This window comes from Taudactylus pleione, unplaced genomic scaffold, assembly GCF_031769625.1.
Source record: "Taudactylus pleione unplaced genomic scaffold, aTauple2 ptg000206l, whole genome shotgun sequence".
Classification (NCBI taxonomy): Eukaryota; Metazoa; Chordata; class Amphibia; order Anura; family Myobatrachidae; genus Taudactylus; species Taudactylus pleione.
The window spans coordinates 9,934,755-9,947,381 of record NW_028284608.1 but is presented as its reverse complement, the minus strand read 5'-3'; the positions used below and the strand labels follow the sequence as shown (position 1 = coordinate 9,947,381).

The following is a 12,627-nucleotide window of genomic DNA, read 5'->3' as shown; positions in this document are numbered from 1 at the left end:
AACGGTCATCGTAACCTAACGCCCTTAAGCATCACCAATAATAATGATGTTTCTTAGTGTTTATAGCGCTTTTCTCTAGAATGACTCAAAGCTCTTTACATGTGCAGGCGAGAAACCATATTGGAAAGAAGGCAGCCATCTTGGACGCATTACAGAGGTTACAGTGAGCAAATACAAAATATCTGATGCAAAGTACAACATAAGGGTCAGTCTATCCCAGCCATGAATGTAACAGATGAGGCAACCGTCTTGGGCCTACTACATTGATTACTACGGGTGGGAGAAGCAATGTGATTGCACTTTGGCGAGATACAATGTATGAATTACAATATATGAACAAGAGAATGCCCACAGAATCATCAGTTCCATGGATTGTTCAGCCAAACGAGGCAGACGCTATGAGCGCCCTACTTGGGTTACTATGGGTGATACAGATTGGGGAACTACAAAATACAGAAAGTGAGATTCTAAATAACTGATACCCACAGAATTCTCATATTCACAAATTGTTCATCCTACCCACTAGTGTGCCAGACGAGGCTGCCATCTTGGGCGCATTACATCTGTGATACTGTATTTCCAGCATTAGACCTTTGTTAAATAACTGTAACTTAAGTTTTATGCAGAAACAGCCATTTCTGCATGTGGTAAGAAAATGTTTTACAACTAGGGCCCCTTAGTCCACTCAGAAATGCAGAATGGGAGCACTAAAAAGCACTGGTCCTATTGTCCTAGCTGGTAGGTGACATAATTTGTGTACACTGTTAGTGTGCCATGCTGGAAGTTATAAAATCATATTCTGCAGTATCAGACTAGCTTCTACTTGTCTGAGGGCCTGATTCAATACCGTACGCAACTGTGTATGCAGTAGCGATTACACACGCAGTTCAACTGCGATAGTAAGTTAATCCATTGTGATCGCAATGCCCTCGCAGCATAACATAAGGGCGCCCACTTTACTTACCACACATCCATAATGTTTAGCAACACTGCGGAACCATTGGTACAACGAGTACCATCGCAGCCTCACACACATGCACAAGCTCTGACCTTACTCAGGAATTGTTAACAACAATGCATGTTATCAGGCCTCAGGTTGCATAGAGCATCGCAGTGTATAATTTATGCACGCCCCTACAACGGCATTCAAACGCACTGGCACGCCTGCGTTTGTCATAACCCCCCCCTGTTACCACCCACAAACGGCACTTCCTGTCAATCACTGTGCGATGGGTCTGCGTAGTCCTTGCGATCGAAGTCCTGATTGCAATGGCTAGTTTGCACACTGCGATGCATATGCACGCGCAATACGCAAAGACCGGCTGATTCCGTGCATATTAGCAACTGCGTCCCTTGCTGAATCAGGCCTTGAGCCTAAAGCTTACTTGGCTAGTGTACGCATGTGAGTAGGATCTATAAACCTGTTTATATGTTAATATCCATTTTTTTCTTGTTTTTTTTACTGTGTGTGTATACCCAATTTTGAAGCACTGTGGAGTATTCTGAAGCTACATACATATATGTATATATTACAAGGTGTATACACTCATATTACACCAGCTGGTTTATTTTTTATTTTTTTTTAATCAAAGATCATTCTGCACCAGATGACAACGCAATGATGTATACTATATGCTTCTCCGTGCTGTAACTGATATACTCTGCTTGTCTTTGCTAGGACTGAGTGGCCGATTCTTTGTTACAACACTTCCAACAATATTCCAGTAAGTTTATCATCATAAACCACACGCTGCTTTTGTAAGAGTATACAGTATTTTCGTGATTGTGTCTATATTAGTGAATATTGTGTTTGACCTCTTCAAGTATCTGTGTCATTCATTTTCTTATTTACCTGCATTTTATATTTAATTCCCCTTTGGTAAAAAAAACGTTAATATTATTATTAGGTTTTGTGTAAAAACACATGGTCAAAACCCCTTCTTTCTCTGTATGCTTATTAAAGTGATTGTGTTGTAGATTGTACTGCAATGTTCACTCTGCAACAACTAACACAAATACAACTATTCACGTCAGTGACAAAGGTGTGATAATTATTTGGCTACTGTATCTGTACAGTGTATGGCGGTCTTAAGCTAGGTACACACTGCACAATAATGGAGCCACACAGGCAATTCTCAGCTGCCAGGTCCCATTATCACACAGTGGCCCTGATTCAGAACCGGACGCTCTGACAGAGCGCTCGCTCTGAATCAGGGCCATCCTTCTCTTTTTTTAGAGCGGCCTCCTGGTCTCTCGCAGAGCTGTGGGTGACCACCCACAGCTATAGCGAGCGGCCAGAAAGATGGTCGCGACCATCGGGCTTGCGATGAGACCCTTGTGGTAGGGTCTCGTTGCCGCAAGTCCAAGAGTGCTTTTGGCTCTGACAGAGCCAAAAGCACTCCCACTGACATCACTTGTGATGTCAGTGGGGCCGGACCTAGACGGTAGGCATGGGAATGTCTCCGTCTGGGCAGCCCCGCCCCCGCCCCGCCCACCAAAGGGGGCGTGCTGTCACTCAACATCGACAGCACTTTGTAGCGAGACCCGGCGCGACGGCTTGCCCGTCGCTATCCGGGTCTCGCGCATGCGCTCGACGGAGCCGCCTCCATCGTGCGCATGCGCACTGGGCCAACATCGACCCGGGCCAACATCGAGCGGGTCTGAATCAGGCCCTGTGTGCACACAGCTCCTGGGGCCGACAGTCATTCCAAAAGCCATTGGATCTGCTCCCCATATGGTGAGTGTTGCATGACGTGCAAAGGTCCCGATGAGCTGATACCATTTGTACTGTGTACAGAGATCGGCTCGACGTACTGTAGTGCTTTTGAAATAAGGCTCTCTTTTAGACTTTTATCGTTCTTCTGATAGGAATAGTGAGTACACTGGAAATTTGACTTTCATATGATGTATTCACTTTTCCATGGACAAAAAAGTTTATATAATTTGAAATTAACTTACTAATGTTATTCTCACTTTGGGGTAGATGTACTAAGCCTTGTAGAGAGATAAAGTGGATGGAGGTAAAGTACCAACCAATCAGCTCCTAACTGTCACTTTGCAAACACAGTCTGTAAAGTGACAGTTAGGACCTGATTGGTTGGTACTTTATCTCTCCCCAAGGCTTAGTACATCTCCCCCTTTTACTCAATAGTATATCCAGTCTGCACATTGTTAGGCAGAGTTAATTGTAGCCAAATGATTTATCAGTTTAACAGCATTAGTGTATGATTCATTATATTGTAATTCTTTAAAGCAATAATGGACAGTATAGATAAAGCCTTTTTAATGTGTGTATGTAGAAAAGTATAGCCCGTTTGGTGTCTGTTTAAAGTTTGCTTTCTGTAGCGGTGCTTTCAACTTTTTCTGTTTCTTAGCGCCCAGGACGGGGTATTTCGACGCTACCATGGGTCAAGAATGCTAGAAGACCTTCACACCTTTATTTCAGAGAAGAAGTGGAAAGTTATAGAGCCGGTGGCAGGATGGAAATCACCGTCCTCTATCTTGTAAGCAATTCTTATTTGTTTTAGCCACTGTCAGTGAAAAAATTAGAGTATTTGTAGTAATAAGGGTTAAAAAAAGGCTAAATAAGGATTAACAAGAACAACAGGGGAATCCCGCGTTAAGTAGCCTAAAAATTATAAAAAGTAAATAGTCAGATGTCTGCTCCCTATTAAGTGAAACCCTGAGGCTCAAAAGTAATGTTAAATTTAAATGTCACTAATATTTACACATTTAATACAATGCATACAGAACACAGGAAAATGTTATCTAAAAGTAGCTGTAAAAGCGCCTCTTGCTTAGATCATAGAAACTTTCCCACTCAACCAAGTGTCGTTCTGGAAGTAGTTAGACAATAAAAACACGTGTAATAGAAAGTCGCTTAACAACCGGCAAAGGCTATAGGCGCTCAGTCCCTCCAGCTGTGTGTTTACAGGTGGGAGCGTGCCGATAGAGACTGTGAGACAAGCTGCTCCTTCTGTAAGCTCGTACAGGCAGAACAGTCTATGATTGGAGAGTCAGCCACTTCCAGAGCAGTATGTCCGTAATCTTACAGATGACCGGGATACTCTGAGTGTGTGGAGAGGTGCAGCCACAATGAAACTGGTGACCCAGATCAAGTCTGGATCATAAAGGACCAAAGAAGAAGAAGGATTGTCATTAGTGTTAGATGCACTTAATTTAAAACATAACTTTTATTATCCGTATAATAAAATATATATCGGCAATTATTGATTAAATCAGTGAAAATAAAAAGGATAGCATTGTGTTCATAGAAGAAAAGTAGTGTAAATAAAATTACTTCCGGCCGCTTAAAGCTTCACTTGTAACCTAATTTGCTGCTCATTTATTAATACGATGTTCTTAGTGTTTCACGATGATGAATAAAAATGTGTGTTTTATTCTAAAGATTTTGTATATACGGTTATTCTTCGTGTCTCCTAAATTGAATTATTAATGGAAACCAGTAACAAATCATTCATCAAGTAATCGTTTAACACATGAATATTACTAAATTCACTTGTAACGTAATATGATTTTATGCATCAATATTCTGAAACACTATACATAGGACTAAGCGGGATATGCAGAGGGTAGGTTCTATTGCATATGTCAAAAGAGCTGCACATTCATCTATTATACATATATGTGTGTTCTGCTATAATTCTGTTGTTTCATCTGCCTCAAGGCGGGTGGTTATTGGGACCACACCAATGGGATAATTTGTGTAGCCGTTTTTCTTCCTTGTATTGCCTATATTTGTATATGTATCGACCATTCTAGGGAACTGTGGATAGGAGAAACACTCTGCTTTTATGTTTATTATACTAATACAGTTTACTGTGATATTAAGATTTAGATCCAAGTATATAAATAATAAGATGCTATTTTAACATGCCAAACTGTGAGAGTTAATCTATAATATTGGGATGATTTTCTCTTTTCGACACTCCATCTAGCTCCCCCATATATGAGGACGTCATTTTATCCTAATACCATGATAGATATATGAATTTCCTTCTATATGGTCCAATGAAGGATTTCATATTCCTAACTAAATATGAACACCTATAAATCCAGATGACATCAGTCTAAAACAATTATATAATTATATAAACATATATATATTTTTTTTTTTAATATCAATTAATATGGGTCACTTGATATAGGTATGGATTCTACATGCATGTATATACAGTCAGGTGCATAAATATTGGGACATAGACAGAATTTTCATATTTTGGCCTCTATTCACCACCACAATGGCTTTGAAATGAAACAAACAAGATGTGCTTTAACTGCAGACTTTCAGATTTAATTTGAGGGTAATTACATCCAAATCAGGTGAACGGTGTAGGAATTACAACGGTTTCTATATGTGCCTCCCACTTTTTAAGGGGCCAAAAGTAATTACCCTCAAATTAAATCTGAAAGTCTGCAGTTAAAGCACATCTTGTTTATTTCATTTCAAAACCATTGTGGTGGTGAATAGAGGCCAAAATCTGAAAATTCTGTCAATGTCCCAATATTTATGGACCTGACTGTATATATATATATATATATATATATATATATATATATATTATAACAAAATAATCATATTATTACTGTTATATGTAATCATTTGAAACTTTTATTTCACTTAAATTGCCATTGTGGTGGTGAATAGAGGCCAAAATATGAAAATTCTGTCAATGTCCCAATACTTATGCACCTGACTGTATCTATATACACATGTGTGTATGTGTGTGTGTATATATATATATATATATATATATATATGTAGCAGACACTTTTATTTTATTCTGATTTAAAATGATTACACTTCAATATATGGGCATAGATAGACAGTATTAATAAATCAACAGCAAATTAGGTGACAAGTGAAGCTCCAAACGGCCGGCAGTAATTTTATTCACACTACTTTTCTTCTAGGAACACAATTCTATCCTTTTTATTTTCACTGTTTTAATCAATAATTGGCGATTCATTTTATTATACGGATAATAAAAGTTATGTTTTTAATTAAGTGCATCAAACAATGACAATCCTTCTTCTTCTTTGGTCCTTTATGTAATTAACTATGTTGAAAGATAGCACCACCTGTCCTTAAATTAAATATATGCAAAATAAAAGTGATTTGATATATAAGGGGATTCTGAACATATTACTATTTGCTAATTTATATGAAAATAGGTACCAGTGCGGATTATGTATCTTTTTCACTATTGAACAGGTCTGGATCATAAGGCAGAGTTGCCTCAACGCGTTTCTCTCCTTAGCAATGGAAACTTTCTCAAGAAAAGCCAAATAATCTCTGTAAAGCACTGCAGGATATGTGTGCGCAATATAAATAACTGGTAATAAATAAATAATAAATAATAAATGTGTTTAACACTATTAGTAAAGGATCTCTTGGCTACAGTGCATACGGAAAGTATTCACAGCACTTCACTTTTTCCACATTTTGTTACGTTACAGCCTTATTCCAAAATGGAATAAATTAATTTTTGTCCTCAAAATTCTACACACAATACCCCATAATGACAACGTGTAAAAAGTTTTTTTTTGCAAATTTAATTAAAAAAAACCAAAAAACGAAAAAATTGCATGTACATAAGTATTCACAGCCTTTGCTATGAAGCTCAAAATTGAGCTCAGGTGCATCCTGTTTCCTCTGATCATCCTTGAGATGTTCCCAAAGCTTAATTGGAGTCTACCTGAGGTAAATTCAGTTGGCCCACCCATTTGAGCTATCAGTCACCAGCGGCCTCTGCAGCATATGTACGGGCAGTCGATAAATTGGCCAGTGTGTACCCAGCATAAGGAGTCTTAAGTAGCTGGTCCTAGAATTTGATATGCTTGCCTGAGAAGGTGAGTCTCATGGACAACTTTACGTGGCCCATTTACGTGTCACGTCAAAGCAAAATCTTTTCATGTTGGTGTCAGGAGGAAAAACAACTAATGTTGTCTACATGGCAATCTTATAAGACCTTGGTTAAAATAGACTATCGCCGTAAATTCTAAATTGCTTCACTGCGAAGCCGGGTCAGATCGCTAGTTATATTATAAGTTAATAATATTTCTGTGTATTATTATAAAATGGATGTGTCTCTATAATAAGGTAGATAAATATTCTAAAAAAAATAGTTTGAAAGCTCCTAGATGCATTTGATGTAAACCACCCAACTAAATTTCCAATCTTCAGGTACTGTATAATGATTTTATTAATTATTTAAGCTCGACTTGTTGCTAATGATCTTCATTAAATCTGTATCTTTATACTTAAGATTCAGTCCTGTCAAATATTCTAAATGAAAAAAATCATGTAGGTTCAATATACATAAGTACATTTAGGTTTGTCTGTTCCATGTCTGCAAGACACTAAGGCTGTCTCTGCCTGACAAAGATCACTCTCTTCTAGGCTGTCACAGGAGCTGCTGTCTCTGCCCAGCCCCAGACAAGAAATCATTACTTATTATTGTGTATTGTGTCGATCTCTGTAATGCTGGACTCTGTCTTTTCATATTTTAGGATGTCTGGAATGGCAGGTCTGTTTCACTTATCAGGATGGATTAGGGTAAGTAATACCCTCAGTTTGTAAAATAACATTTTATTTACTGCATTCAAAGTTACATGGAAATGTGTATTGCATTTGGTGAAGAACACATTAAAAATGATGGAATTTAACAACATGCAGGGAACAGGATGCGGTCAGAAAGCCGACGCTGAAATCCTGACACTTGTCAGAATACTGGTGCTGGCATCCTGACTGCCAGAATCCTGGGGTTAAGGGGAAGGTTATGGGTTAGGGTTAAGCACTAGGGGGAGGGATAGGGTTAGTTAAAAAGTGGGAGGCACATATAGAAACCATTGTAATTCCTACACCGTTCACCTGATTTGGATGTAATTACCCTTAAATTTAATTTTGAAAGTCTGCAGTTAAAGCACATCTTGTTTGTTTCATTTCAAAGCCATTGTGGTGGTGAATAGAGGCCAAAATCTGAAAATTCTGTCAATGTCCCAATATTTATGCACCTGACTGTATATTGATCGGCCAGTATATCTGCCAGTGTGTACCCAGCATTAGACTGTTATCCAGAAGAAGTTATGACATGAAGTGTAAGACTTCTGTTTTGTCATGCTTGTCTTCTTCTTTATACCCCTTTTCCACTGACTAAAATACCCGGGTTATTGCCGTGTCAACCCGGGTATTGGCTCAGTGGAAAAGGCTCCTAGGAAAAAGTCCCGACCCGGGACACGTTTACCGCATGGTGATTGTCTAGTATTCGGAAGCTGTCTGTAAAAGCTGTCACCGGGGAGGGAGAGATTATAGCCTCCCTTATGGTCCGGACCGTTCCGTTTTTTGCCCCATTCCCGCTTTATACGGGGAGGCTGTAATCTCTCCCTCCCCAGTGACAGCTGTCACACACAACCTCCCGAATGACACCACCCCCCCAAAAAGGACCCCCTCCCCAGGGCGCCGGTCCGCTCTGGTTTGGAGTTTCCGGCGCATGGTGATGACATCATCTCCAAGCGGCGGCATTGCACCCCTGTGAAGTGTGAACAATGCCCACCCGGGATATTCCCAGGTCGGCGCCGCAGTGGCAAAGGGGGTAAATTGTGGGTCTGACCCGGCTTGGAACCGTGTTCCAAATCCCGCGTCAGACCCAGGATTTTGATGGAAAAGGGGTATTAGAGGATTTTGTCAATGTCTGCAACCACCTATAGCGCTCATTCACACATAGGTGATGAAAATGTTTAAATTGTATAAAACAGAATCAATGCTTTAGTGATATATTTATAATGCACTTTCCACGTGCTTTCCCTTTTAGCTTATACTGGTATTGCTTGCATGTCTATACATATTTAACCAAAGAGGAGGCCTTATAGCAGTGCTCTGCATGTCTATACATATGTACCCAATGAGGAGGCCTTATAGCAGTGCTCTGCATGTCTATACATATGTACCCAATGAGGAGGCCTTATAGCAGTGCTCTGCATGTCTATACATATTTAACCAAAGAGGAGGCCTTATAGCAGTGCTCTGCATGTCTATACATATGTACCCAATGAGGAGGCCTTATAGCAGTGCTCTGCATGTCTATACATATGTACCCAATGAGGAGGCCTTATAGCAGTGCTCTGCATGTCTATACATATGTACCCAATGAGGAGGCCTTATAGTAGTGCTCTGCATGTCTATACATATGTACCCAATGAGGAGGCCTTATAGTAGTGCTCTGCATGTCTATACATATGTACCCAATGAGGAGGCCTTATAGCAGTGCTCTGCATGTCTATACATATGTACCCAATGAGGAGGCCTTATAGTAGTGCTCTGCATGTCTATACATATGTACCCAATGAGGAGGCCTTATAGCAGTGCTCTGCATGTCTATACATATGTACCCAATGAGGAGGCCTTATAGCAGTGCTCTGCATGTCTATACATATGTACCCAATGAGGAGGCCTTATAGCAGTGCTCTGCATGTCTATACATATATACCCAATGAGGAGGCCTTATAGCAGTGCTCTGCATGTCTATACATATTTACCCAAAGAGGAGGCCTTATAGTAGTGCTCTGCATGTCTATACATATGTACCCAATGAGGAGGCCTTATAGCAGTGCTCTGCATGTCTATACATATGTATGCAATGAGGAGGCCTTATAGCAGTGCTCTGCATGTCTATACATATTTACCCAAAGAGGAGGCCTTATAGTAGTGCTCTGCATGTCTATACATATGTACCCAATGAGGAGGCCTTATAGCAGTGCTCTGCATGTCTATACATATGTACGCAATGAGGAGGCCTTATAGTAGTGCTCTGCATGTCTATACATATGTACCCAATGAGGAGGCCTTATAGCAGTGCTCTGCATGTCTATACATATGTACCTTAATGAGGAGGCCTTATAGCAGTGTTCTGCATGTCTATACATATGTACCCAATGAGGAGGCCTTATAGTAGTGCTCTGCATGTCTATACATATGTACCCAATGAGGAGGCCTTATAGCAGTGCTCTGCATGTCTATACATATGTACCTTAATGAGGAGGCCTTATAGCAGTGTTCTGCATGTCTATACATATGTACCCAATGAGGAGGCCTTATAGCAGTGCTCTGCATGTCTATACATATGTACCCAATGAGGAGGCCTTATAGCAGTGCTCTGCATGTCTATACATATGTACCCAATGAGGAGGCCTTATAGTAGTGCTCTGCATGTCTATACATATGTACCCAATGAGGAGGCCTTATAGCAGTGCTCTGCATGTCTATACATATGTACGCAATGAGGAGGCCTTATAGCAGTGCTCTGCATGTCTATACATATGTGCGCATTGAGGAGGCCTTATAGCAGTGCTCTGCATGTCTATACATATGTACCCAATGAGGAGGCCTTATAGCAGTGCTCTGCATGTCTATACATATGTACCCAATGAGGAGGCCTTATAGCAGTGCTCTGCATGTCTATACATATGTACCCAATGAGGAGGCCTTATAGCAGTGCTCTGCAGGTCTATACATATGTACCCAATGAGGAGGCCTTATAGCAGTGCTCTGCATGTCTATACATATGTACCCAATGAGGAGGCCTTATAGCAGTGCTCTGCATGTCTATACATATGTACCCAATGAGGAGGCCTTATAGCAGTGCTCTGCATGTCTATACATATGTACGCATTGAGGAGGCCTTATAGCAGTGCTCTGCATGTCTATACATATGTACCCAATGAGGAGGCCTTATAGCAGTGCTCTGCATGTCTATACATATGTACCCAATGAGGAGGCCTTATAGCAGTGCTCTGCATGTCTATACATATGTATGCAATGAGGAGGCCTTATAGGAGTGCTCTGCATGTCTATACATATGTATGCAATGAGGAGGCCTTATAGCAGTGCTCTGCATGTCTATACATATGTACCCAATGAGGAGGCCTTATAGCAGTGCTCTGCATGTCTATACATATGTACCCAATGAGGAGGCCTTATAGTAGTGCTCTGCATGTCTATACATATGTACCCAATGAGGAGGCCTTATAGCAGTGCTCTGCATGTCTATACATATGTACGCAATGAGGAGGCCTTATAGCAGTGCTCTGCATGTCTATACATATGTGCGCATTGAGGAGGCCTTATAGCAGTGCTCTGCATGTCTTTACATATGTACCCAATGAGGAGGCCTTATAGCAGTGCTCTGCATGTCTATACATATGTACCCAATGAGGAGGCCTTATAGCAGTGCTCTGCAGGTCTATACATATGTACCCAATGAGGAGGCCTTATAGCAGTGCTCTGCAGGTCTATACATATGTACCCAATGAGGAGGCCTTATAGCAGTGCTCTGCAGGTCTATACATATGTACCCAATGAGGAGGCCTTATAGCAGTGCTCTGCAGGTCTATACATATGTACCCAATGAGGAGGCCTTATAGCAGTGCTCTGCATGTCTATACATATGTACCCAATGAGGAGGCCTTATAGCAGTGCTCTGCATGTCTATACATATGTACCCAATGAGGAGGCCTTATAGCAGTGCTCTGCATGTCTATACATATGTACCCAATGAGGAGGCCTTATAGCAGTGCTCTGCATGTCTATACATATGTACCCAATGAGGAGGCCTTATAGTAGTGCTCTGCATGTCTATACATATGTACCCAATGAGGAGGCCTTATAGCAGTGCTCTGCATGTCTATACATATGTACGCAATGAGGAGGCCTTATAGCAGTGCTCTGCATGTCTATACATATGTGCGCATTGAGGAGGCCTTATAGCAGTGCTCTGCATGTCTATACATATGTACCCAATGAGGAGGCCTTATAGCAGTGCTCTGCATGTCTATACATATGTACCCAATGAGGAGGCCTTATAGCAGTGCTCTGCATGTCTATACATATGTACCCAATGAGGAGGCCTTATAGCAGTGCTCTGCAGGTCTATACATATGTACCCAATGAGGAGGCCTTATAGCAGTGCTCTGCATGTCTATACATATGTACCCAATGAGGAGGCCTTATAGCAGTGCTCTGCATGTCTATACATATGTACCCAATGAGGAGGCCTTATAGCAGTGCTCTGCATGTCTATACATATGTACGCATTGAGGAGGCCTTATAGCAGTGCTCTGCATGTCTATACATATGTACCCAATGAGGAGGCCTTATAGCAGTGCTCTGCATGTCTATACATATGTACCCAATGAGGAGGCCTTATAGCAGTGCTCTGCATGTCTATACATATGTATGCAATGAGGAGGCCTTATAGGAGTGCTCTGCATGTCTATACATATGTATGCAATGAGGAGGCCTTATAGCAGTGCTCTGCATGTCTATACATATGTACCCAATGAGGAGGCCTTATAGCAGTGCTCTGCATGTCTATACATATGTACCCAATGAGGAGGCCTTATAGTAGTGCTCTGCATGTCTATACATATGTACCCAATGAGGAGGCCTTATAGCAGTGCTCTGCATGTCTATACATATGTACGCAATGAGGAGGCCTTATAGCAGTGCTCTGCATGTCTATACATATGTGCGCATTGAGGAGGCCTTATAGCAGTGCTCTGCATGTCTTTACATATGTACCCAATGAGGAGGCCTTATAGCAGTGCTCT

General features: G+C 40.9%; 1 protein-coding gene across 1 annotated transcript in view; it reads left to right on the top strand.

The window, feature by feature from the left end:
- Nucleotides 1-12,627, top strand: part of TMX4 (thioredoxin related transmembrane protein 4) — a 99,960-nt gene that overhangs the window by 35,615 nt on the left and 51,718 nt on the right. The window contains exons 3-5 of the mRNA XM_088478038.1: nt 1,679-1,724; nt 3,375-3,503; nt 7,534-7,579. Of these exons, the coding sequence (XP_088334164.1) occupies nt 1,679-1,724; nt 3,375-3,503; nt 7,534-7,579 (221 nt within the window). The remainder of the gene's footprint in view (nt 1-1,678; nt 1,725-3,374; nt 3,504-7,533; nt 7,580-12,627) is intronic.